Source organism: Urocitellus parryii, chromosome 9, assembly GCF_045843805.1.
Source record: "Urocitellus parryii isolate mUroPar1 chromosome 9, mUroPar1.hap1, whole genome shotgun sequence".
NCBI lineage: Eukaryota > Metazoa > Chordata > Mammalia > Rodentia > Sciuridae > Urocitellus > Urocitellus parryii.
Genome location: NC_135539.1, coordinates 29,599,312 through 29,626,513, shown reverse-complemented (window position 1 = coordinate 29,626,513; position 27,202 = coordinate 29,599,312). Strand labels below are relative to the sequence as shown.

Here is a 27,202-nt window from a genome sequence, read left to right as displayed (position 1 = left end):
TGGGATAGAGGTGAGGCACTATGGAGCAACAAAAAGAAAAAAGCCTGGGTCCTAAACATAGTTTGAGGTTTTCCATCATTGTGGAAAATTATATTCTAACTAGATAACTTCCCATCATACATAGAAAATCCAAACCTTGCTGCTTCAACACAGGAAGCTCCATCTTGCTGTAGGGTTGCAGTTGTTTTTCTATCTGCCTGGGATGCTCTTCCTCCTCAGATGTCATCATGACTGACTCCTTTTTGTTATTCAGGTCTCAGTTTTAAAATCACTATTTTAAAGATGGTTTACCTCACCAACCCTCTCCAAATTACCCAACCAATCATTCTCTTTTCCAAGAATTTATTTTAGTTACTTGCATACAAATTATCACTAACTGATGATTCTTCCACTTGTTCTGTGTCTGCTTCTCCCCATCAGAATGTAAATTCCACAAGGACAGAGATTTTGAGCGCTTCACTGCTGTATTTCCAGTGTTTAGAATGTGCCGGAAACCCAGCAGACACTCAATAAGTGTCAAATGAAAAATCCAATACTACTTCACCAAACATGATGATGAAAAGTAGGGTTTAAAGAGCCAAGACTCAGATTCGAATTCCAGCCAGGCCACGTACCATTTGTATAATCCACTCCAAACGATTTAATCTGTAAAATTAGTATCCCACCTATGACTTTGGGCAGGAGTACACGAAACAGCATTATTAAAGCACTCTCTTTCCTTCTCCCTCCTCCTTTCCTCTCTCCCCCTCATATGGCCACTTTTCTGTTAATGCGTGTCATTCCGCGCAGCCTAGAGCAAGACTTTGAAATTTGGCGGCAATTATCACAGTCCGCAGGACTAGATTTGCGCAAGCGCAGAACACCTCCTCTACCTCGCGCGCTAACTTTGAGACCTCGACAGCCAATCAGAGTTAGCGTAGGAACCCTAGAGCGGAGAAGTCGCAAAGCGAAACCGGGAGGCGGGCTCCGGTGGAGGCAGTGGCGAGAGTAGGCGGGGACAAGATGAGGGCACGCACAGTTCTTGCAGCCGGGGTCTCTGCGGGCCAATGGGAGAAGCTTGAGGCCTGAAGGCAGTGGGGCGTGGCTTTGGAGGCTCCGGCAACCGGAGGCTGTCCCAGTTCGGACCAATCATAGTGAGGAGGTGGGAGAAGATTAGCCAATCAGCGTGCAGGACAGGCGAGGCAGGGGGCGGTGGAGTCTCGCGCGGACGCCGCCGGCTCTTGTGCTTCTGTCAGGGTTGCCGGGCGTGCGAAGGCGGCGGAGGCGGGAAGGTGGCAGTGGTTGAAGGAGCGATTGCCGAGTTGTGGGGAGGAGGTCGGAGGGAGGTGGGCAGCGATGGTGATGGCGGCCAAAAAGGGCCCAGGCCCGGGTGGCGGAGTCGGCGGGGGAAAGGCGGAGGCGGAGGCGGCCTCGGAGGTGTGGTGCCGGCGGGTGCGGGAGCTGGGTGCCTGCAGCCAGGCCGGGAACCGCCACTGCTTCGAGTGCGCCCAGCGCGGGGTCACCTACGTGGATATCACCGTGGGCAGCTTCGTCTGCACCACCTGCTCCGGCCTCCTGTGAGTGGACGGGCGTGGGGAGGACAGGGAGCAAGGGCAGAGAGCCAGCCCAGGGGACCACGGGGATCCCAGGTGGTCGGGGAGGCCCAGCTCTGAGGGGCGAGGGCGGCGGGGAGGACACAGTCGCACCAGACACGGTGAGAGGGTCGTCTGCTGCAGAGGTGTTGGGAAGGGAAGCACAGGGGAGAGAAGAGCAAGCTGGAGTCGCGTTGCGGAGAGAAGGGTGGGGGCTGAGGAAGGACACCCGGAGACGACGGAGAAATTCCCTGAAGGAAGCGAGGCGAACTGCAGGTGCGGAGACAGAAAGTGTGGAGAATTGAAGGGAACCTGGGATGAGCTTATGGAGTAGGGATTTAAAGGGCCAGAAAATGGCATACACCTTTAAAGGAAACTTCTTGTAGGTGGAAGGCAAAAAGGTAGGGAAAGCTGGACTCAAGATGAATAGTGCCTCCCCCACCCCCTTCTGGTTTATGCCCCCTCCTGAAGTGTCAGATGCAGGAACCAGTTGAAAATAGGTGAGTTAACCCAGCCTAGAGATAGTATCAGATAGGGAGCCAGGGTCCAGGGTTCAGGTGCAGACCTAATCTTGCAGAGCTTTGGAATGCTACCCAGAAGGTTGACTTCTTACGAAATCTCAATAGTTGAGAACCAGAGGGTTACCGTAGTAGAGAGCTTAACTTTTTCAAAAAGTATGGGATGAGACATCCTTAAATATAATCATTTACACCTTTTTGTTTACCTGCATCTAGTCAACTCTTTCTAAATTGGGGAGGGTTTGTAGTGCTACCCTTGACACTGACACTGTATTTGATCATGCCAGAGATACTTTTATCTTCAGTTCTAGCCCAGATTTCTGCTTGTATAGTAAGGTTCTGTCACCCCAGCGAATGATCTGATTAGATGCTTGATTAACATCTGATACCATTCATAGATCTCTATTTTTTTGTAAGTTTTCCAAGGGATTTATTTTGCCCTTTTTTAAGTATTAATATATGTTGTTTTCTAAACAAGAAAAGCTTTCCTTGCTCTTACACCTTTAGGAGCCCAAAAAATAATCAGTATTGTTCTTGCATGACAGATGGGAGAACAGAAGCAAAGAGGTTTAGTAACTTTTCCAGTGCCATATGGGGGTTGCTGTTTTCAGCACTTGTTGTTTGATATTAGTTATGATCATGGCAGACCAGAAATGAGGAATTTCTGGAAACCTAAAATACTGTTTGGAACTATTTCTCTACCTTGTTTTACCTCCTTTGTCACATTTATATGTTCTGATCATCCTCACTCATATGTTGTAAGGATGAACTTCATTTTGGTCTGAGTAAAATCCATTGTGACTCTTGGGACAATAATTTAGAACCCCAAAAGGAGTGTGCCATGAGATAGATTCTCAAATGAAGTAAGAGAGTAGAGACTTGAGACTGAGAGAAATACTCTGTGAAGACAAGGAGGAAAGTTTTGGAATTATTTATGTAGCATAATGTAGAAAGAGAAAGGGCTGATTCCTGAAGATGCTGTTATGAAAAGGAAAATTGGATTAGAAGGTCTGGGAAGAAATAAAGGAAAGTAGGGGAGATAACATGGATGGTCCCCAAGAGCTAGGTATTGGAAGAAAATATCAGAAAAATGGTGTTAATCTATTTCTTGGTTAGTGGTGATGGCATGGAAGATAAAAGTCTGAATAAATAGGCAGTGCTCTCACATCGTTATCATTTTCTAGATCTTGATTTAAAGTATTCCACAAATAACATTTCACTTCTGTAATGAATATCCCTCAATCAGGACAGAAGGAAGGCCAAGGGATCTGGGCCACATTAAAAACCTGATTTCTTTTGGTGGAAATGTTAACTCCTTAAATATTGATGCACAATTTTCAGAACCTTACCACTTTTCCTCATGGTCCCTATCATTATTGTGGGTCTCACTAATGAAAAGTCAGATGCCAGTGATCAGGGCATACGCTAGATGGAGGTGGCTATGGCCTAAGGATTGATAGTTTAACAGGGAATTATCTAAGGAGGCCTGTATCTCTCTGGAATGTATGAACCTCAAACTCAGTGAAACTCTTTAGGGATATACATTCCTGTGGGACCAAATAGGAAAAATCAACTAACCCTTTTGAAGATTCAGGAAATTCTGGGGCTGGGGTTATAGCTCAGCGGTAGAGGGCTTGCCTCACACTTGTGAGGTACTGGGTTTGATCCTCAGCACCACATAAAAAAATAAATAAAATAAATAAAAAGATATTGTGCCCATCTTTAAAAATATATGTTTTAAAAAAAAGATTCAGGAAATTCTAAGCCAGGCATGACAGTGCATGCCTATAACCCCAGCAACTCAGGAGGCTGAGGCAAAAGAATGGCAAGTTCCAGGCCAACCTCAGCAACTTAGTGAGACACTCTCAAAAAAAAAATTAAAAGGGCTGAGGATGTAGCTCAGTGGTAGAGCACTACTGAGTTCAATCCCTAGTACTGCAAAAAGAATTTCTAGAAAGGACGTATTTTGGTAAAACTTTATGAGAATTACTGAAGGAATGAATTCTGGAGACAGTAGACTTTAGAGAACATATTTTGGAAGTTAGGAAATGAGAAGTGAGGACAACACTTTGTTAGCAGGAAGTAAGACTTGAGTGAAGGATCAAGAGAATGGGCCAATGAATAAGGCTGAACTGAAGACATGGTGAGATAAGAAGAAGAGAAATATCAGGGAAAACTCTTAAGAGAGCTAGAGTTCCCAGGGTATGACTGTTTGCCCAGGCTGTGGTGGAACTTCTCATTAGAAATTGGATTTCTGATTAACATGGATTAGGGCAAGGCATATAAACCTTTTACAGGAATCTTAAAGTATTACCTGTGTCCCTGCTATGGGAAGGGCTAGGAGCTGGCAGGTATGCAGAATATGTGAGGCAGGGGGATGCCTTTTTCTGGCTGCCAAGTGAAGAGGGCACACAGTCCAGCAGACAATGAAGAGTCCTGGTCCATAGTAACATGCAGACCAGTTAGCATCTTAAGTCCATGTGTTGATTGCCATAGATTAGAATTTTGTGGTAGTGGGAAGTGAAAATTATGGTAAGCCAACAACCTGCACATTTATTCATTCAGTTAGCTGACAAATGTTTCTTGAGTCCCTATCAATGTTTTAGGTTCTGGAGATAATGGTAGCCGCAAAACCTCCATCTTCATATAGTTTGCTTCCTAGTGGAGGCCATAAAGAAGTTCTTCTGGGCTGGGATGTAGCTCAGTGGCAAAGCATCTGCCTTGCATTTGCAAAGCCCTGGGTTCAACCCCCAGTTCAAAAAAAAAGACAAAAAAGAAAAGGAAGTCCTTCTATATATAATTGTAGGTAGTGGTAAGTGCTTTGAAGTAAGATAAAGCTTAGTTGGGTTAGAGAGTGATAGGAGCTCACATTGAGATATGATGCAAAGAGAATATTCTTTGTTAAAATGAGGGGCATTTTGAAGGGACATTTTTTAAATACCATCCTCAGCAACCCAGCCAAAGAAAGAAGACAGCAGGATTGGCTTTGTTTTGAAGGCCAATTTTCTGTTGACTGTGTTACAAATATGTCTACCTCTTAGGAAGAGGGCATCTTCTGAGGGCAGTGAGCAGAACTGCCAGTGGTCTCAGCTGGCTGGTTTGGCTGATGGAGCAAAGCTGACTGTTCCAGCCAAAGTTGAATTTCCTAAGATCTGAAGAAAAATCCACATTTTAATATTGGTGGGTGGGTATGACTCTCTGCCTTCATCCCTGCATGGATGAGCTCATTCTTGCTCTTTTTTAATGGGAAATATTTTTTCAGCTGTAGCAAAAACCTATAGCGTTGGTGTGAGGGCCTGAGAGAGGCTGCTAGTTTCTGTCGTTTCTAAATTTACATATGGGCTGCCACAATTGTAGGTCCCAAATTTGACCTAGTTTTATTGATTTGGTTTTCTTCCAATACCTAATTTCCTTAACCTGGATTCAGATCCTTTTAATTTTCCCATATGCTTATTTATTTAGTTACAATTTCAACTCCTCTACTAAAGGATGAGCCTGCCATTTAATGCTTTATATGGGGTAGAAATTGCTACTAAAAAAGCATCTATTTCAAAGTAATGCTTTGAATATTCTTTCTTGTTCTGGTTTATCTGATTACCTCTTTGGATAAAAGACTATTCTTCAGAAAGAAAATGGACACTGAGGCCTGTGGTCTTGTTGACATCAGGGATGGTCACTAACTTTGACACCCATTTTTTTCAGTCAAGTATGACATGCTTCCATGACCTGGTTGTTTTGTCTTCCTCTAGTCCCTTGGGTCTCAATAATGGAGACTTATCCCTTCTACTTCTGCCCAACTTTACTTTAATAATGGAAATCAACTTAAAGTGGGTAGAGCTCCGGGCTAGGTGTCAAGAGATGTACTTGACAACTGTTTATATAACTGACAGATTCCTACACTACTTGTGCCTTAGTTTCCCTTGTCTGGCTTATTACTAGTAATTCTGAGTTGAAGTGTTTGTATCTCCATGGAAGGAAAGGTGTAGTATGTTGTTCAATAATTCAGTACTTTTCCATCTTTCTGGGTTGAGGAGGTGTACATATACCTTGCGCCTAATGAGTCTCTTTGCTCTCTCCCTACCTCCCTCACCTTTTATATTCACCTCTGCTGGGCAGAAGTGGACTGGGCAGGCTACTAAATGACTGATTTAGGCACTTTATTATAAGGTCCCATGAACAACTAGAAAAGCCCCAAGGAAGTAACAAATTACCGAAAGATATGAAAAGAAGAAGGGGAAATGAGAACATGTAAAAATGTTTTGGAATTGAGACTAAAGAGGAACATAGCTGGTAACACTATCAGGCCTCTACCAGGCTCTGCCCAATAGGAGAGCTGTTTATTATTTCTGCTGAGGAATAACAAAGGAAATGGGTTGGAGCAAAATTGAGATTAGAAAAAGTTTCCTTAAAATTAGTGATATTGACCCTGGAGCAGATTAAAAGAAAAGCCTTCTATTTGGAACTTTTCAAAGTCTCTAACAGGGACTCTTAGTAGTTTGAGTCCGAGAAAAGAGCTAAATGGTTTAGCTGTCATCTGCTTAGGCAGAGGAGTGGAATCCCAGGAACAGAGAAACCCATTCTAGGGTAAAAGGATTTGAACACAAATATTAAGAGGTGAGGAATTCCCAAGTTCAAATTTGGCACAAATAAAAGAACTTGGGTGCTGGGTGGAACTGGTTTTTTCCATTGTTGACCTGACAGAACCTTCTTATCTGAGCAGCTGAGCAGGTTTGATGCTTTTATGGAGCCAGATCGAAGCAAAATATAGGCCAGCTTGAGGGTGATGACCACAGGAAAAGCAAAAGGTGTGGTATTTGTGGAAATGGTTGTATGCTTCATGGAACCAAGGGAGAGGAGAAAGAAGGAAAGAGAATTGGGCAGACTAGAATTTACACTGGCAAGACTTGCCAAGTATTTCAGAGTACTTCAAATGTTGCAAGGAGCCTAGTGAAAAAGAAACTAAAGTAGATAAAGACAGCACAACTAGCTTAAGGCTTGAGTCCCAGTAATATGCTTGCTTTCAATTGGAAAAATGTGCCTTATTCTGGACAAATTGATATCTGTTTTTGCCTAGCACCTCGGGGGTAAAAGTAACAGAAAGGATCTGCTGTGGTAACAGAAGGGCAGCGCCTCCTTCTAACATTCTTCTTTTAGGAAGAACCTGAGAGTTTTGTTGGGGACACTGGGTACATATTAGAAGGTTGGATCTGTTTAATTCCAAGCCAGTGACTCACATCTTTCCAGTTGCATAGCCCTGGTGTGTACCCAACAAAATGTAGCACACCTAGAACATTTGCTTTCAGCTGCTGGCAGGAGAGGGTTCATTTCTAAATTGCGTCTCTCAGCCAGCAATGGCTTCCCTATGATTCAGAAAGAAACACTCTGACTCATAAGCCATGTAACTAGGCCCTCTTCCTGAGCTGCAGAGTGTTGCCTTGTAGAGAATTCTCCCTGCCCCCAAACTGTGGCTTTGGTTATACATAATCCAGTCTACAGACATCAAGGTCAGAGCAGTGCTTTTTGTACTGTGCTGTGGAAACATCCTGTTCCATCAGATTCATTTGGTCCAAAGCACTTAAATCACTTCTTACTTTCTCTGCCTTTCCTTTATCCCTTCATCCCCCATCTCCATGCCCCCTGCCCCCCCCCAAAAAAAAAACAACTCCAAGCTCAGCCATAAGAAGTTCTGTTGTTCTAAGCATCCCCTTTTGATTGATGCCTGGGTGAGCTCCCCTCCTCCCCCTGACAAGGAAGCGCACCTCCCTGTTTATATTTTGCTAACAGTTCCTGGTTGTCCTTTCAGGAAATGTCAGTGACCTTCATGTGATAGGCTTAGGATCTGTTTTTCTAATGTAAACATAACACGTTTTACCATTCCCATGACCATTTCTCTTCTCGAACTGCTATGTCCTGGAGATACATTCTTCCTAATCTGTCAGTGTCTGACTGAATAGCATCCTACACTGTAAAGAAGTACTTGTATGCAGGCTTCTCGAGTCCTTCTTATAAGCTCCTGGGGGTCAAAAATTAGGTCCTGATATTTTTGTATCCCCCAAAGTGCCTACCATGTGCACAGACCTGTGTCTGTGCAAAGCAAATATTTGTAAGTGGGAGGTGAAGAGGAAAGGACCAGGTTCATAGGCACAGTGAGGTCAACTCTGGCCAGACTTCAAAAGGTGGGGCATTCTGAACCAGAGAAGCCTAGTGGTTAAGGTGAGAAGAAGCAATGGAAAGAGTATAAAAGCAGCCTGGCTAGAATTAAAAATGAAATCAGGCTGAGCCAGTAGCAAGAGAGGCCTTAGGAGAAAAAATTGGACTATCTCAGAAATGTGACTGTAAGAGTCTTCAGGGAAGATCATATTTAAGAGATATTGTTTGGTGCATACCTGTAATACCAGCAACTGGAAGGCTAAGGCAGAAGGATCCAAGTTTAACACCAGGCTGAGCAGCTAGCAAGTCTCTGTCTTGGGGAGGGGGAAGCAAAAAAAGGCTGAGGAGGCACACAGTGGTGGAACCCTTGCCTGGCATGTACGAGGCCCTGGGTTCAATCCCAGTATTAGGGAGGAAAAAAGAGCTGTTGTTTGAGTTTGCTGTGTCCGACTAAAGCCTTCCTTTTGGCTCTCCTGCTCTTGTTTCCTTAGGGCATCAGTCAGCTTTGATATTTCTTGTCTTTTCTAAGGGCATTTTGAGACCCTTTACTTGAAAATCTAGCAGCAGAATTGTTGAAAATGATCTCCGCTGAAGCCTCCTGTGTCCTGTTCTTTGTTAGAATTCCTTAATGAGTAATTTATCATCCAAAAGAGAAGCCGCCCTTCACTGTTCACTCTGTACTGTGTCATCTGTCCCACTCCCCGCCCTTCTCCTGTCACTTACACTGACAGGTTCTCTGCCATTCTCACAGGAGCACCTTTGTTCTGTGTGTGCACCTGTGAGCGTGAACATGTTTCTCCACCTTCTTTATGAATTTTCAGGATTTCCCTTTGGTAAATGTCCTTATCTATTTCTTCTCTCTTTGTTTTCCTGAGGACATTAGCTGGGACCCTATTCCAGTTTTATGGTCGTCCCTCAGTATCTATGGGGGGAAGATTCCCCAACCCTTATATAAAATGGTAAACTATTTGCATAGAATCTACGCACATCCTCCTGTATATTTTAAATTATCTCTAGATTACTCATAATACCTGATACAATATAAAAGCTATCTACATAAATAGTTGTTCTCCTGTAGTGCTTAGGGAATTATAATAAGAAAAAAAAAGTCTGTACATGTTCAGTACAAATGCAAATTTTTCCCCAAATATTTTTAATCCACAGTTGGTTAAAGGTATGCATGCAGAACCCATGGTAACGGAGGGCCAGCTGACTTTTTAATTCTAACTTCTTGATTTGCCCGGTTTCTTAAAGTTCATAGAGGTCTCATCTGCTGTGACCCTCTTTCCTGCATGTGTCTGATCTTTCACTCCCAGATCAGGTTCATTTGTTTGGGTTTGGCTAGTTGTGTTTTAGCATAATGAGGGCAGAAGGTCTAGACCAGAGTAAAACTTAAGGTGTAAGGAAAGGTGAACCCATGAAGCCCCAGCTGGCTTAGCCCCAAGTTTCCCTATTAGAATACTCCAGAGACTAATTGAGTGGAGGTAAGGACGCCTTTCCTGCTGTATTCTCTACAGGATGGAACTGGACCCCCTGGGAGTTAACAGAAAACACAGAGCAAGCAAAAAGCATCTCTACAGGATATACATTCTGGCCAGTGCCATCCTCACATCCTATGGTTGAATATGACTTCTTCTTGCATTTTGAATAGATCTAGGCAATCTGGAATATTCCTTTTCTCAAAGATGGCTTCCTGAAAGAGAGGGTCCCTTCTTATACCCCCCAGCACACCACCCTTTTGTGGAGCCCAGGAGAGGCAACTGGCTTAGGGATTCTGGTCACCATATCAGGAATAGTTGTGGGCCTTCATTTTTGCCTTCCCTCATGATTGAGGGGTTTATATTTTCATAGTCTCTGGGACCTTGGGATATGCCCTATCTTTGAAACAATGGCAAAACAGGAGATGGGACATGGTCACATGCCTGAGTTCTTGGAGGTAGCTCCTTAGCCTGTTGGGACCTGAGCCAGGCTACAGGAAGCTGTTTCTGGAGGGCAGACTCTGCTTTTTCCTCTCTAAAATGATTAGGTCACAGTATGTCCCTAACTCTTCCCTGTCTCTCATTCAAGGCTTCCAAAACATTCTTATGTTCCTTCTTTCTTGGAATTAAGAAGCAGCTTTGAATGAGGTTCTTATCTCTTCACCCCATGCTTGGGATCAAACCCGTGGCCTGATGCATGCTAGGCAAGTGCTGTACTACTGAGCTCCTCAGCCCCAGGTCTGGGTGGGGGCTCTTTCTTTCTGAGCCTAGCTTGTATGCTGTTGCTTCATTCTTCCTCCCTCCCCCTCTTCTCATAAGCAGACCTGCAGTGCTAACTGCATTATACTTCTCTTGCTTTCTATTTCTCCCCCACAGGAGAGGCCTGAACCCTCCTCATCGTGTCAAGTCCATCTCCATGACAACTTTCACAGAGCCTGAAGTAGTATTTCTACAGTCTCGTGGAAATGAGGTGAGCTCTCACCAAGGTTAGTTGGTGGTAGTTGCCTTGTCTACCCACGGAGCTTGTCCTCAAGTATAGAAAAACCCCATGGTTTTCTTTTGAGGTCAAGTCTCTCTTAATTTTTTAGTATGTGAGATTTCTTGTATATGTATATTCATGAATTTAAAGAAACTTAGTTATGTAAATTGTGGTTTGTCCAGTTTGAGGAGTGGGGGGGGGGGGCAGGAGGAGCAGTGTCTCTGTAGGGGTTGCCCCTGGGCAATGGGGATGGGGCAGTTAGCAGTCTGTGTTGCATTCAGAGTTGATGGGCCAGCCCCTCCTAGTGGAGCTGGGGTTGCTCTGCTGCCTTGAGCCTTGACTACCTGGGTTTAAGTCTATGTCATTTACCTGAAAGTAAGTTAAACCCCTTCCTAGGCTAAATCTGCCAATTGGAAAGTTGCTATCTTTGGTTTGAGCAGTACTTCTAACTTGCAAGTGATTAGTTTACTTAGACAGGAATATCAAGGGCTCTGAAAATTCTCTCTGATCTCATCCCCATCCAAATTTAGTTTTCTATAATTCTTATGGCTATTTTCCTTTTTATTGTGCATCACAATATGTAATTATAAATTTAATTTTTATTTATTTAAGATATGACCTCCCCATTAGATCACAGACTTTGTGAGGATAGAAATTATGTCTTATTTGTTAGATATATCAGATCCTAGCTCTGTGACGATGCTCAGTAAATATTTATTGACGAAGACATTGAAAGTGGTATATCAATGAAAGATACATCTTTTCATATTTCAGTTTCTCTGCTCCATTTTCTCTGTCACCTGGCTCTATTCCTTTAGGTTTGCAGAAAGATTTGGCTGGGTCTTTTTGATGCTCGGACATCTTTAATACCAGACTCTAGAGATCCTCAGAAGGTGAAGGAGTTTCTCCAGGAAAAATACGAGAAGAAAAGATGGTAAGAAAGAAGAAAGAGATTGCTGTGGAAACATGAGTCTAAGATGTGTTTCATCTGACCTTCCAATGTCCAAAGTAGAATTTAAAATTAAAGCTAGGTTTAGGCTGGGTATGGTGGCACATGTCTATAATCCCAGCAATTTGGGAGGTAGAGGCAGGTACATGTGTATAATCCCAGCAATTTGGGAGGCAGAGGAAGGAAGATCACAAAGTCAAGGCCAGCTTGTGCAACTTAGCGAGACCCTGTCTCAAAAAAGGGGGAGGGGGTCTGGGGATGTGACTCAGTGGTAATGAGCTCTGGTTTCAGTCTTCATTACCAAAAACAAATAAATAAATAGATTAATTAATAGGGCTAGGCATGTAGGTCAGTGGTAAAACACCCTGGGTTTTCTTCCCAGTACCAAAAAAAAAGCTATATTTGGGTTCCACTCAGATTCAATCAGGGCTAAATTCTGGCTTCAAAATAATAAATTAACATGAAAGAACATCTTGTCATCAGCTCCCAACCCAATCGCTTTTGGCTCACATCAAGTATAGCTCCCAACCCAGCAATTTTGATGTCCCCTGTTTTGGGGAGACTAGCCTGTAGAGCAAGGAGGTGGGCTTGTAGAAGTGTGAGCTAGTTTTTATAACTCCACTGATCTTTATATGGGGAGAGATGGTTGCAAGCTACACATCCTGTAGCTTTATGCTTTTCATCAATCATCTTACCCATGGTTTATAGGTATTCAGTTTTCCTAATGAGGAAAACATCATCTCCATTCTCCCTTGCCTTTTTACCCCCAGGTTTTCTCTCCTCTTGTTGCTCATTGGCACTTATATATAGTTAAGGTAACTATTAGGTGGAAAAGAAAATTCAGAGAGAAGGGAGACTGACATGGATAAAACTACATTTTGAGTTCCTCATTGGAGTATCTCAGAATTAGATGCTTACTGAGCAGGGACTGCTTGTACTATGGTAGGAGGGGATTTTTATCAGAAGTAACATGAGCTGGAGGACAGGATAGATTGTGAGCACTAAAAGGATGAGATATTGACACCTTTTCTGTGGGCTTGAGAAGGAAGAATCTGAAGAAATATCCAGAAAGTAAAAAGGGTGACCTTGAATCAGAAATTGAAAAATAGGCCCATCAGCATTATTGAATGTATTATTACTTGAAACATGCATGGTTTGAGATGTCAAAATAGGAGGGGGGAGGAGCTGGGGTTGTGGCTCAGTGGTAGAGTGCTCACCTAGCACGTGCAAGGCACTGGGTTTGATCCTCAGCATCACATAAAAATAAATAAATAAATAAAGGTATTGTGTCCAACTACAACTAAAAATAAATATTATTTAAAAAAAAAAAAAAGAGTACGGGGAGAGGAGGAGGAGAAGGAGACACAACCTAGAGAAAACTCTGTGTTCCTGCAGAAACAATGAGCATCAAAGTGCTAAGGGGCAGCCAGGGCAGTGACTCACGCCAATAATCCCAGCAACTCAGGAGGCTGAGGCAGGAAGATTCCAAGTTCAAGGCCAACCTCAGCAACTTAGCAAGACCCTGTCTCAAAATAAATAAAAATAAAAGGGTCTGGGAATGTAGTTCAGTGGTAGAGTCCCCCTGGGTTCAATCCCCAATATGGGGGGGGGGGGTGGATGATATGCTCAAGGACAAGATCAAGAAAGAGGTAGAACTTTACTAAGTTGCTGAAATCCCTTTACCCACAAAAAGGTGATCAATAAATAAAAAATAAGAGACACCTTTGACCCCTATTACCTGTGTTTTCCTAAGCACCTAAGTTGAGCATGGTCCAAGGTTTTAGCTCTCTCTTTACAGTCTATTTTTCCTCAAAGGTATGTCCCCCCAGACCAAGTCAAGGGGCCCACTTATACCAAAGGCAGTGCCTCCACCCCTGTCCAGGGTTCCATCCCAGAAGGGAAGCCCCTGCGGACACTTCTGGGGGATCCTGTGCCACCTCTCTCGGATGCTGCCTCCACTTCAAGCCAGGTAACTCTCAGAACTGCCCTTCAGGTTTACGCTGAGATTTGGATTAGACAGGGCAGGCTTGAGACAGGGGTTTCATTTTCCTCCTGTTACCTGTAGCTTGCATCTGTCACCCTGGCCATCCTGTCTTTTGGAAGACAGAGCCCAACAGGAAGTGGTATTTAGGGAAGTCAGTTTCATCTCCAATCCTGACCATACCCTCTGAGGAACAGAGTGGGGGCCAAGGTACTGCTTCTAGTACCTGGAAAGATGAGGCAGCAGCTCCAGGGCACTGTCGGAGACATTCATGTTTATTGCAGGATTACTTGACTAATGCACTCTAAAATATGTGGTTCTGGGAATGGTTGTACTGAGAAAAAAAAGGATGATTTGAGTTATGAGAGGAGCTGAGGCTTCTGCCGGGAAGCCTCCCAGTTGAGAGGAGGCGCTCACTCTCTGCTCTCTCCACTTGCCTGTCTGGGGGCTTCCTGGGGAGTCATAGAGGGGTCTGGTTCTATCTAAATGCCATATGCAATTCTTCTCCAAGTCTGTCAGCCAATCTCAGGCTCGGCCAGCCCAGGCCCGGACCTCCCAGCCTCCTCCTCATTCTTGCACCAAGAAAGCCAGCACCGACCTGCTGGCTGACATCGGTGGAGACCCTTTTGCTGCTCCCCAGGCAGCACCTGCTTTTGCGGCATTCCCAGCCTTTGGGGGTAAGTGGAACTTGTGACGAGCACCCCCTATAATATATACACCTATAACACAAGACATTTAGTCCCTTGGGGTGCCCAGGTTTCCTGTGGTTCTAGATCTGTCCACACCAAAGCATGTGATGGTCATTCTGAAGCAGCCTGGATGGAAAGATTCAGGTGGAATAGTGAGGCAGGGATTCCATTCAGGAGTGTAGCCATGAAGCACTGTAGCTGGAGGCCCCTTGCACCTCCTTAAGAACACTAGAGGAGCCTTTTTATTTCTTTCTCTTTATAAAGATGGAAGGAAAGGGATTAGCATGTTTCTTTTCCTTGCCTTCTTCCCAGACACCAGCAATAGCCAGTAGAGGGTTGAACAAAGCGATATCTAGTCTCCCTTTTGCTTTTTCAAGCCCCCTGCTCCACCAAAAAATTCTTTCACATGATCCTGCCGTAAACTAGGCCTTTAAGAAAAAGTCATGGAGTGACTTATCCTCATGGAGTGAGGATAAAAGATGGTAGGGAATGAACTTGGAGGCTTCTGAATGCCCCTTTCCCCACGTGGGTCTAGTTCTCAGCCCCAGACTCCTTCAGTTTCCCTCTGAAGAGAACCTGTGGAAAGGCAGACGTCCTGTAAGAGCAATCCTTGGTCTTTAGAATTAGCACACACATTATGTAGACATGCATATGCTTTTTCTTCACATAACCTTTATATTCCCTCTGCCTAGTCCAGACACCTACCCATGGAGGCTTTGCCAACTTTGATGCCTTTGGCAGCAGCCCTGGCTCCTCTGCCTTTGGAAGCCTCCCTCCAGCGGGCCAGTCCCTGTTCCAGACCCAGCCAACCCCAGCAGGTAAACTGTCCCACCAGTTTCCTTTCTGTCTTCCAACAGCATCAGCCGTCCACATCCATACATCATCCTTCATTCATATCCCTGCTGATAAAAAGAACTGTGCAAAGGAAGCAGCACAGAGAAGCAGCTCTAGGAGAGGACGAGTGTGGTCTGACACATGCCTGTCAGGGAGAGGGGGTGCTCTAGTTCTGTTCTTCATGTAAGGAAAGTGGCTGCAGTTGCTGCAGGGACTGTACATTTTCTACCCTGGAAAATATCTGACTGGGAAGTCGGAAGACCTAAGTTGAAGAAAAATTGAGTAAGGACAAGACCTTTTCTCTAAAGTGCTCTGATTTTTTGTGCCATATCCTGTCAAGGGGCTGGGTCAAGTTCACTTTCTTACAAGTACCTACTTATGCCACTGGAGCTCTGTGTAGATCATTTTCTATGTGATAAAAGATATTGTAAATAAGAAAGCGTGAAAGGACAGAGAGAAGCTATAACATGGAAAACAGACTTTTCTCCAGAAGTCCTCACCCATTCTTCTAAGAGCAAAGGACTGTTAACTTTGGTTCTTATGCAGGAGACTCTCAAGACTCTTTAAAGCATTTGTTCCTCCGAAAGTCCCCAGGCATCAGTCTTTGTAACCTTCAGACTGTCATTCTTTTAGACATCCTGGACACAAGAGAGGGCAACTGGGGTGCTGTAGAGACCAGATGTTGGGGGACAAGCTAGTGACACACCCTCTCTTTCTCCCTTCCTCTAACCTCCCTTCCCCTGCTCCACTCTCAATGCCAGCCAGTTGGATGCTAACTGGAAGCTGCAGCTTTGGTAAGTCATTCTTCCCACCCTACAGCCTACCCAGGGTCCTCTGATCATAAAGTTTTGAAGTCTGAGAGTGTCCTTTTAAAATGGGTATAGCTCAATGGTAGAACACATGCTTAGCGTACATGAGACCCTAGGTTCAATTCCCAGTACCACAAAACCCAAAAAATTATAAAATTGAGCCACTTTATAGATGAGGCAGTGAAGCAGTTTACCTGATTGTGGAGCCTGCAGAGTGGCAGAGCTATGACTTCTTGACTCTCACTCTGCCCACAGCCTTCCACTGTGCCACTGAGAATTGCTGTGTTGTTTTTGTTTTTATTTTTTAATGGAGACATTTTATATTGATAAAAATTAAAATTGTCAATTAAATTAAAATTCATAAAGACGTTCTTATAATCATGCCCTTAAAGTAACTGACAGTATAACCTTGAGATTCACAAAGTAAAAACTATTAGACATATTTAATGGTGGTGGCATGCACTCTACCACTCTACCACTGCATCCCTAGCCCAAAATATGTTTTCTTGTTAAATATATGACCCTTTTATAATTTGACCATGTACTAGGAAGCAAAAATCTCCATAAATTCCAACAGAGAAACAGTATAGGTCACTTTCTTATAAGTACCATGTGCTGACTACCCCACTGGAACTCCACATAGGTCACTTTCTATGTGATGGAAGATGTTCTTAAAAAAAAAAAACTTCAAGGCATGGAACAGATAGAAAGAAGATATAACATGGAAAACAAACAAAAGTTAATATCCATGAAGTATTTGTTAAGCTTCTGTAAGTAAGAAAGAAAGAATAGGAAGATGGTTAAGAGATACAAACAGATGATACTCAGAAAAAAAAATATGAAAATAATCCTCAACCTAACAAGGATAAGATAATTTTTCGGGGCTGGGGATATGGCTCAAGCGGTAGCGCGCTAGCCTGGCATGCGTGCGGCCCAGGTTCGATCCTCAGCACCACATATAAACAAAGATGTTGTGTCCACCAAAAACTAAAAAATAAATATTAAAATTCTCTCTCTTTTAAAAAAAAAGATAATTTTTCATATTATATTGGCAAAATTTTTAAAGATTGATATTAGCCAGTATTATGTGGGGAAAAATGGACCCTTTGGTCACTGTTTGCCACAGTGTAATTGACATAGGAATATCCAGTTTAGCAAGAGAAAGGGAGTGGGAGCACTAGATGTAACAGCCTAGAGGAGGTTGCTTCTTATTTTATTTATCTGTTATTATTCTAGTGATGCTGGGGATTGAACCCAGGGCCTCACACATGCTAAGCACATGCTGCATCATTGAGCTATACTCCTAATCCAAGGTTGTTTTTAAACTGGCCCCTTTAGAAGAAATGCCTTCCTAGCATAATTGATTGCTTTAAAGACAGACAAAGACAAAGCTTATGAGACAGATCCAGAGAGAAAGAAGACCTCAGCAGTCCCACAGCTGTCCCAGGCATTGAACCTTTTGTCCAGTATCTAGTTGTCTCAAAAAGCAAGACACTCTGTAGCCAAACCCAGGGCCAATCAATATTTTCAAAGATCTTGCTATGGCCTGGAGCATTCACATAGTATGTCAGGAAGAAGGAAAGATTTCCACTTTGCAGTTGAGGAAATTAGCTCACTCTGGCCAATAACTTGTCTAAAACCAAATGCTGATAAGTGGCAAAATCCATTCACTTTCTGCCAACCCATACAAGAGTATGCCTATGAATGTGACATAATGAAGTATTGCTCTTGGGGCTGGGGTTGTGGCTCAGCGATTAGAGCGCTCACCTAGCACCTGCAAGGCCCTGGGTTTGATCCTCAGCACCACATAAAAATAAACAAAATAAAGGTATTGTGTTCAACTAAAAAATAAGATATTTTTTAAAAAAGAAGTATTGCTCTTACCTACCTGTATGAGGTCCTTGGTTACATCCCTAGCACTGGTGGGGGGGGGGGACATGATTGGGAATGGAGTAGGAAAAGAGATTTTGAGGTGAGTGTCTTTTTTGACAAGACTGGTTTTATTTTTATATTTCTGAGGAGCAGTATGGAGAGGTGAGATTTCTAAAACTGCAATTTCCCTAAAACCCTTCTAAGGAAAATGTGTAGAAATCAAGCTGCATGGAGTTGAGGCTCTGTGAGTATATAAGCAGCATGTGATATGTGCACAAGGGCTCACTATCACTTTCAGGTGGCTTCATGTGTAAAAATGCCCCCGTGTGTTCAGGGTCCTGAAGCCACCTGGGTTAGGGCCAGCTCTGCCCCCTAGTGTCCACAGTGAGGCACAGCAAGCCTGCAGCCTGGCAGGAGCTGAGCCTCTCCCAACCTGGTAAAGTGGAAGGCCTGGTCCTCACTGGGGAAAGCTCTAGAAACTTGAGGATCCAGGACAGTGCCAAAGAATCTCACTCATCTGAGGAGAGGGAGCTGGATTTGCTGGAAAGTCCATTTACTCTGAATCAGGCAAGGGAAAGGCTGGGGCCTGGAGAATCAGTAGATTCTCCTGCCTTACATCCTGTGGTCAGAGGCTGGATGGCCAAGTGTATACAGTGGCATTATAGCCTTGCCTGGGAGGAAGCTGGGAGCTGGAACTTGTTCATCTAGAAAGCCTGGGCATTTGTGGGGGAGGTGGCCAAGGAGGCACTGACACTCAGGAAGATGAAGCTGTTCTCCAGGACTGGTTGCAGGTAGGCATAGACATCTTGTCACCCCTGTTCCTTTCTGAACTGCTAGGTATTGTCATTTATGCCAAATGCCTGTCACAGGGAAGCTCCCTCCAAGAAGGATAAATACAACCTTTAGCAGAGGAAGAGCATAGAAATTCAAATTACAGTTCTGAGGCATTCAGAAAGTCCCAAAACTGTGCTGATGAGAAATCAGGCTGTGGTCATAGGGGCCAGGGAGCAGTGAAGATTTGGGAGCCAGCCTGGCTTTGCCTTTCCTTTGCCTTGAGTCTTTATTTTTCCCTTTCCCTTTTTCTTCCTCTTGTCTGTCAGGAAAAACAGATGTCTCCGTTTGCAAATGTTACCCCCTTGTCCTTTCCCACTTTCTACAGGGTTTTTTCCCATCGGCCATCTTACCTGAGTTTCCCTGTCACTTTTTCTGGTCCTTTCCTTTTTTCCATCCTACATAATATTTCTACAGCCTTATCCACACCATCTCTGCATTCTTGCTTGCTTTCTATAACTGTGCCTCTGGAAAGAGGAGTCTGTAGACTTATTTACTTTTTTATCTTCCTGTTTTTCCATTTTTTATACATTTTTAAGATATTTTTTCTAGTTGTAGATGGACACAATATCTTTATTTATTCATTGTTATGTGGTGCTGAGGATTGAACCCAGTGCCTCACACGTGTGAAGCAGGTACTCTACCACTGAGCTGCAGCCCCAGCCCATGTTTTTATACGTTTGAAGGCATAATATACATAGTATTCTACACCTTGATTTTTTTTTTTTAAAGAGAGAGTGAGAGAGGAGAGAGAGAAAGAGAGAATTTTTAATATTTATTGTTTAGTTCTCGGCAGACACAACATCTTTGTTGGTATGTGGTGCTGAGGATCGAACCCGGGCCGCACGCATGCCAGGCGAGCGCGCTACCGCTTGAGCCACATCCCCAGCCCACACACCTTGATTTTTTTAACCTAACAGTACTATTAAATCTTTTTTGACAATACATTAAGAGCTTCCTTATTCTTTTCTTATTTTTATCTTATTTTTGATGGTGGTGAGGATCAAGTCCAGGGTCTCAAGCTAGACACACACTCTACCATGGAGCTACATCTCCACAGACCTTTTTATTCTTTTTTTTTTTTTAAAGAATTCCCAGCTGGTAAACTTGTCTTTCTTTATTTTTTGTGGTGCTAGGGATTGAATCCAGGACCTCACGCATGCCAGGCAAGCACTTTACCACTAGACTACACCCCTAGCCCCTCCTTATTTTTTATAACTGCATAATACTCTATTATAGTATGTATATGTCATGTTTCATCTAATTAGTCCCTTGTTGATGAATATTTGTGATGGTTTTGCTACTAATTAGTGCTACACTTAATAATTATCCTACATGTGTTATGCTTTGCACATTTGCAAGTTGTATTTGTAAGAAAATTCCTACCAATGAAATTGCTCTAGTGAGGAACACAATTGATACAGAAATAAATGCATATCACTATAAATATGTTGAGTGCTCCAAAGGAAATGAGATTCTGGACACAGTGGTGCACACCTGTAATCCCAGCAGCTTGGAAGGCTAAGACAGGAGGATCTCAAGTTCACAGCCAGCTTCAGCAACAGCGAGGTGCTCAGGAACTAGTGAGACCCTGTCTCTTAAAAAAGAAAAAAAAAAGGATTAGAGATGTGGCTCAGTGGTTGAGTGCCCCTGAGTTCAATCCCTGGTAAACTGCCCCCGCCCCCTTCTATGAGAAGAAAACCAAGATCAAACCAGGGGTCAGGGAAGGCCCATCTACAGATAGTCTTCTGTTGAGCCCAGGGTGAGCAGGAGCTAGTGGCCATGACCATGGATGGGGCCTATCCTTGAGGCCCTAGTCCAAAAAGGTTCAAGGAGGCCCTTGTTCTCGTGGATTTCCATCTGAAATAGCCATCATGTGTTTGCCTCTGCTCCTGGAAGTGGTTATTTCTGTCATAGGTATGATAGATAGTGCCTTTCATTTGAGTTATACTTCACAGATTTCAAAATCCTTTCACATGTCTCACAGGGTCTTTATGGACACAGTATGAGAGGGCAAGAAAACAAATAGGCTTAGGAGAAGGGGATGGTTTGCCAGAGTCACAGCAAATGGCAGAGCCATGTCTAGACTCCAGTTCTTCTGACTACCCATTCAAATATCCAGTCCTCAAGTACTGGACACTGTCATGCAGTGGACACTTGGTAAAGTGAATTTTACTTCAGTAGTAATGAGTCTTCCAGCACACTAAAAATAAAGCCTTTTTGCATTTGTGGCCACAGTTTACCTTTATAGCAGCCCACAGTGATCACCAGGGTCCCACGATATATAGATAAGTCTGAATACAGACAAGGAAGTTTTGGGGAAATTACAGGGACTTGGGCCAGGGGGCTCCCCTTGAGATGAGATTACTTGGAATCACCAGGACTCTTGGTCCTCGTGCTCTCTAAGGTTTCCAAGTGGGCCTTGCCCTCTGTGCTGCTTCTCATTGGCTGTGAAGATGTGGGGGACAGGAGAGCCTCTCGGTTGGCCTGGCCCCAGTTGTGAGCAGTGCACCCAAGCTCAGGGTGTCAGTCAGGGGCCTTCTACGGGGGCAGCTGGATGGGAGAATGCTGACCATTGGAGACTCTGCTTATCAGCTCTGGTGGCATGTGCACAGTCCCTGCACAGCTCCTGAGTGTGCTCCAGACTTGCTGTCCTTCACAGTGCCTCGGCTTGCTCCTTCATGTGACATGTCAATGAAGAAAAATGCTGGTTTGAGGAAGGGACAGACTTTTCCATCTGGGATGTGTCAGCCAAACTAGAGGAGGAGGGAGGAAGGCCTGACACAGGACAAATTATTTTCTTCTCACAGTGGAGGTGTCACATGCTAGGGAGCTTCAGGAGGGCTGGGCTGCCACTGCCCAGAACTCTCAGTGGGAGACAAGTCTCCCAAGTTGGGTGGTCTGTGGAAAATGGGCTGGCTCCAAGAAGCCAGGATGCCCTCCTGTCATCCCTCCACCCCACTCCAAAACAGCCCATCTCCATCTCTTCTTCTGCCCTTTCCTCCTCTCACCCAAATCCTGCCTTTTCTCTCCTGTGGTTGCCCAGGGAGTAGCCAGTCAGCTCCGTTTGCTGCCGCTCCTCTTGCAGCTGCCAGCCAGCCCAACAGCCTCACAGATGTGGGCAGCCTCCTGGGACCTGGAGTGTCAGCTGGAGGTGTCCCTGGCAGGTATGTCCAGAAATGGAGGGACTCGCCTTAGAACTAGCAGCACTTTGCCAGCCTGATTGCTCCCTTGGCCTACTCACCTCCCCTCATGCTCCCTTCTGGTCTGTGAGAGCACCATGGATTTTTGTCCTCTGATCCCCTGCTCACCTTTTGTCCCTGGTCCTGGAGGAGATGCATCCTGGCTTTTCTCCCTATATGACAGCATCTTCGGGATGGCTGGTCAGGTCCCCACCCTCCAGTCTGCCACACCTGGCAGCAGCAGCAGCAACACAAGCCTTGCCTTTGGAGGTGAGTCCTGTCTGTGGGTACCAGGGCCAGGAGAGGGGGGATGCTGGACAGAGAGAGGCACACACCAAATTTAGAGGAATACACCATCATCACTGAATAAGGCAAATAAGAAAAAAAAGATAACTGTCTCTTTCTCCCACCTCTCTGGTTCCTCCCTGGGCAGCCTTCACCAATCCTTTCACCGCCCCCGCCCAGCTCCAGCTGCCTTCCACCAACCCGTTCCAACCCAATGGCCTGGCCCCAGGTAAGCCACGTGCACTGTCCCTGCCTTGTTCGGACTCTGCAGAGCATCAGCTCACCTGCAACTCCCAGCCCTCGCCTTTCACGGTCTCCCCCTACTCCTGCTGATGCTACTATCTACCAGCCCGGCCCAGGCCCTCAGTTCTAGGCTGCCCAGCAGGATAAAGAAAAACCCCGTGTCACAGAACTGTAGGATTGGTTTAGGGGAACCAGTTCTGAAGGTTGCTTTCATGTTGACTCGTAGTGGCAGTGCTTCTCCTGTCTCCATCATCCTGTGTCCCTCTGGGCACCCAGCTTCTTTCCCTTTTGTGCCCCAAGTCTAAGTCACCAGAAAACTCAGTGAAAGTGCACTCCTTTTGTCTGCCCTCATTTAGCCAGGAACTGTGCTCTCCACAGCCTCTGCTTCTGTCCCCTCCAACTCCTGGTCATCCCTGTCCTTGGCTCACTGAAGCTTCAAGGCTGGGAAGAGAAGAACAGCTGCAGAGCTGAGCCACAGGTGGAGCCATGCCGAGGGGCTCACAGCCGTCAGTTCTCACGGCAGCCCTGTGAGATGTGTGCTGTGCCCATTTTAGAGATGAGAGAATTAAGGCTCAGAGCAGGGTAAAAACTCTCATGTGTGCACTTTGATAGTCACAGAGAGCTGCCCCAGTTCATTGCTGTGCCTGCGTTCATAATGACTGTGCCCTCCACGCCACAAGCCCCATAAGCAGGAAGAGAGCAGGTTCAGAGGTTGCAGGGGAAACTGCAGAGTTCTGGGGTTCATGAAGGATCCTGTGCCCCACTTGCCACCGGGCGGGTTTGGGAAAAGTTGTTCTTAGTCCACCTGCAAGAAACTCGCTTGTTGAGTCTCATGTCTTATTCCGCAGGGCCTGGCTTTGGGATGAGCAGTGCTGGGCCTGGTTTCCCCCAGCCAGTGCCACCCACGGGGGCCTTTGCCAGCACCTTCCCCCCAACACTGTTTCCCCCGCAAACCTCACTGGCTCAGCAGCAAAATGGTAAGAAATCCAGATGTGCCCTCCTGTGCCCCCTGCTGCTTACTCTTCATGGAATGAGTCCTTTCGTGTCCTTAGGGGTTGGTTCCAGCATACCTACAGATGCCAGAATCCACAGATGCTCAAGTCCCTTATATAAAGTGGGGCAGTAGCTGCGCGAAACTTCTACATGACCTACAAAACCTAATACAATGTAAATGCTGTGTAAACAGTTGTTTTACCCTACAGTTTAAGAAATAATAATCTAAAAATGCCTATGCCTATTCAGTGCAGATGCACATTATATATATATATATATATATTAAATCTTTGGTTGAATCTGAGGATGTAGAATCTACTATACCTATCCACAGATTTCTGCGTTAGTTTCCTTTTTAACCAGTAGGGGGACCAGGGGAGCAGCAGAACAGCCCTTGTCCCCTGACTGCTTTATGTTCTTTATTTCTGAATTCTGGAAGGGCCCCTCTTGCTGTCACCTTGGAATAGAGCCTTTGTCCTCCAGGACAGTGGGTGGCAGCATGAGGGTCCAGACTTGTCAGCTGAGTTACTGCTCTTGCCTATCAGGCTCCTCCTTTGGGGACTTAGGATCTGCCAAGCTGGGACAGAGGCCACTGAGCCAGCCAGCGGGGATCTCTACCAACCCCTTCATGGTGAGTGCCCCAGTTGGCGCTGGGAAAAGAATCCTTCCAGAAGAAGCTGTGCACCCTTCCTCATGGAGCTCTGTGTCGCCCAAGCCAGGGAGGAGATCAGTTATAGGGCTTCAGTTCTGGACCCTGCCCCCTCTAGTGCACCTTCTCCTTGACTCTCCCCTTCCTCAGCACAGTAGCTTCAAGAGAGAAAGGGATCCTGAAGTTTATGTCTGTGTTTCTTCTATGGCCGACAACTGTTCTCCCCTAATCTAATAACTTTCTGTTGTTTTCTTTTTAGACTGGAAGCTCATCGAGTCCATTTGCCTCCAAACCTCCAACCACAAATCCATTCTTGTAGCACTGTGTCTTGGGGGCCCTCTTCCCTGCTTCCTGGGACCCCTCTGCTCCCTAGAGCTCTGGTGACCACTTGCCTGAGGGCATCTCTATGGATTTGAGACCAGAAAGGGCCTGGTTTGCAGGGCAAGGGCCCTGGGGAAGGTGGAGGTGCTAATGCTTTGCTTGGGGCTTCCAGATGAATCTGTCTTGGGTCAGCCACCCAGAAGCTTCCTCCCTTCTCCCTCTGCCAGCTCCTTCCCAGCAGGAGGCCCAGGAGGACAGAAGGCAGGGCTGGCCTGGAGGAGCCACAGCAGTGTGTTTTTTTCAAATTATTAATTATGAAGATAACCCTCCTCCCCTGCCCTTGGCATATACATGGAGCTCCCTGAAGACTGAGGAGGTCGCGGGCATGGCCTGGATGGCCTTCCCCATAGGACCCACGCTTGCGCCATACCCAGCTCTCCAACACTGTGCTCCTCCTGGACACTACTGCAGTGGGGAAAGCAGGGGAAAGATGAGGCATGGCAATGGTGTGGGAGGGCGGCCAGACAGCCCAGTGCCCTTGGTGCCCTGGCGGGGCCACACCTGCTTCTGTCCACTTTCTTTTTTTGCTTCCCCAGCTCATCCAGTCCTGGCACTCAGGAGGCTAGTTTTACCTGCATACTGACACATGCCCAACTTCTATCAAGCACTTTAGTTAGCCATTGGTGTCATGTTTGGATACCAGTGTTTTATATTTATACATAGAGAGAATTTTCTAATATAGCTTATTATATATATAAATATATGTACACATATATATGCACATACATAGACACACACCCAGCCGTGCTGCCTCTCCCAGACAGCTCTTTAACATGGAGAGTGGGGAGAAATCCCCATCTGTGCCAGGACCACCAACACTGAGGTCCCAGGGAATGGGGGGAGGGCAGCCATGTGTCCTGACCACCCCAGAGCCTGGGTTTTTCCAGGGAAAGGCTTCATGCAGTTGACTGGGACTTGTTTTTTTGTTTGTTTTGTTTTCCTTTCTTTTTCCACATGCCTCACCCCCTACCAAATTTCTGCACCAAAGCTCGTTGCAGGCAATGTTAGAAAGAACTGCATTTGAAAGTAAAGGAAATGGCTCTCTGGTCTTGCTTTGGGCCAGCCTGAGGGATCACAGGTCAGCCAACTGACTGATTCTTGACTTGGCTCCACCGGTCTGGACTGCCTGGGCTGATGACCAGGCTGTGTTAAGGGACGACAGGACTCATGACTGGACAGAGCCAGTCCCTGTCTGAACCCGAGTTCTGTGTTAGCAAGGGGAAGGAGCATATCAGGAGTCCGGGGACAACCCCTGCGGATATTGGGCTTTGTTGGATGTAGTGAAGGGGCAGTTCCCACCAGAAGAAGCAGCTGCCACTTGGAGGCGGAAGTGGACCCAACGAATACATCAGCCTCCCTCCCCACCCCCAACTGTTATCAGCCTCCACTAGATGTTTCTACCCCAAGCTGTTGTGTCAACAGCCAGGTGTCTGGACTGTTTATGTGGTGACAAGACAGTCACTGGGTAAACACCTCTGAGGCTGAGGCCTAGGACTTGGCCTTGCTGTTTTTAACCCAAGGCCAGGAAAGGCCCCTCCCCTCATACCATTGCCCTGGAACAGCCCTTGAGCTGTCATTCTTGGGATTGCTATGGGTCTTCCACTGACAGCAACAAGGAAATGTAGGGATTGGGTCATCAGTTTATTTGCTTTGCAGAATTTGCTGGAAAGACCTCTAGTTGCTGCTGTTTGCCCAGCCAGGCTTGGCCTTCTTTTTCCAAAAGTCAATTTCCACCCCGCCTGAGTCTGTGTCCCCACTCACCCAGCCTCTCCCCTCCTCTCTCTTGTTGGGGGTCTCCCAGGTGTACCCATCCTTTACTTCCCATGGAAATTATCTCTTCCTGCTCTCCCAGTATTTTTCTCTACCACTTGTTTATCACTCTGTCCTCCCTACTGCTGTTTCCCATTCTTTCTTTCTGCTTAGGGCTAAGAGAGAGAAGCTAAAATCTGGAGCTTATTTTCCCCTTAGCTTCAGTCACCCTTTCCTAGCTCCAAAAAAAACACTGAGGTTTGAAGAGAGCTAAATGGCCTTCCACCTGCGTTTCAGGCACACCATGCTATCTCCCAGGGATTTTCTTACTGCCTTCTTGCTGCATGGGTTCTGGGCCTCCCTGCAGCCCTCCGGTCCCTCCAGTCCCTCTGTCTGACATGGACAGAGGGCCAGATCAGCCCTACAGCCCAGGGCAGAAAAATCAAAAAGTTTCTGGGTACAGGCTGAGGCTAGGAGTGCAGCTGCCTCCCTTGGCATGAGCAGCCCCAGCCCTCCTCCATGCAGCCTCCTTCTACAGGCCAGTGACAAAGCATGGAAAGAGCCCTGGCCTGACAAAAAATGTCTGAAATGACTGGGCTAAATTCCTCCCTGCACAGCCTCGCCTGGCAGCTGCAAATCTAAACCCTCTATGCATAGGCAGGAGGCTGGAGTGACACACCAGTTTCTTTACCTTCTAGCAAAGTTCTCCCCTTGACACATGCCCCTGGCCAACACTGTGCCCCTGCCCTACAGTCCTCTGGTTTGGACCCAGTCTTCAGTGGGTTACCTGTAGGCAGTCCCTATGGGAAAGGGTGCAGGGGACAGCCCCCAGGATTCTCTCCACCTGGGACCCAAAAGGTGGGAGGGAGGGGCTAAATCTATGGCACTCATGTTCACAGAAGAGAAAGACCCCACATGGAACTCTTCCCATTGGCTTCCTCCCCCTGGTAACAAGATTCTTCCACCGGTGTGGAACATGGCACCTGGATGAGGATACAAAGGTAGAACCCTCAGGTTGGGAGGGGCACTCCTGGTGGAGCTGAGGTTCTGCCACTTCTG

General features: G+C 45.8%; 1 protein-coding gene across 2 annotated transcripts; it reads left to right on the top strand.

Annotated features, from left to right (window-relative positions):
* The first annotated feature begins 1,199 nt into the window (after positions 1 to 1,199).
* Positions 1,200 to 25,314, top strand: Agfg2 (ArfGAP with FG repeats 2). Of its 2 annotated transcripts, XM_026413210.2 has the most exons (13): positions 1,200 to 1,556; positions 10,594 to 10,687; positions 11,515 to 11,630; positions 13,461 to 13,614; positions 14,138 to 14,303; positions 15,008 to 15,133; positions 15,911 to 15,943; positions 21,708 to 21,828; positions 22,028 to 22,113; positions 22,277 to 22,357; positions 23,220 to 23,348; positions 23,910 to 23,995; positions 24,273 to 25,314. In XM_026413210.2, exons 1-13 carry the CDS (start codon positions 1,336 to 1,338, stop codon positions 24,330 to 24,332), a joined length of 1,473 nt encoding a protein of 490 aa, XP_026268995.1. In that variant the 5' UTR covers positions 1,200 to 1,335; the 3' UTR covers positions 24,333 to 25,314. The 2 variants fall into 2 exon arrangements, with proteins under 2 accessions (XP_026268995.1, XP_026268996.1); XM_026413211.2 differs by lacking the exon at positions 15,911 to 15,943.
* The last annotated feature ends 1,888 nt before the right edge of the window (positions 25,315 to 27,202 follow it).

Coding starts and splice junctions, on each gene's coding strand:
- Agfg2 (XM_026413210.2), top strand. CDS start 1,336: ATGGTGATGGCGGCCAAAAAGGGCCCAGGCCCGGGTGGCGGAGTCGGC. Junction 21,829..22,027: donor GCTGGAGGTGTCCCTGGCAG/GTATGTCCAGAA, acceptor CCTATATGACAG/CATCTTCGGGATGGCTGGTC. Junction 22,358..23,219: donor ACCCAATGGCCTGGCCCCAG/GTAAGCCACGTG, acceptor CTTATTCCGCAG/GGCCTGGCTTTGGGATGAGC.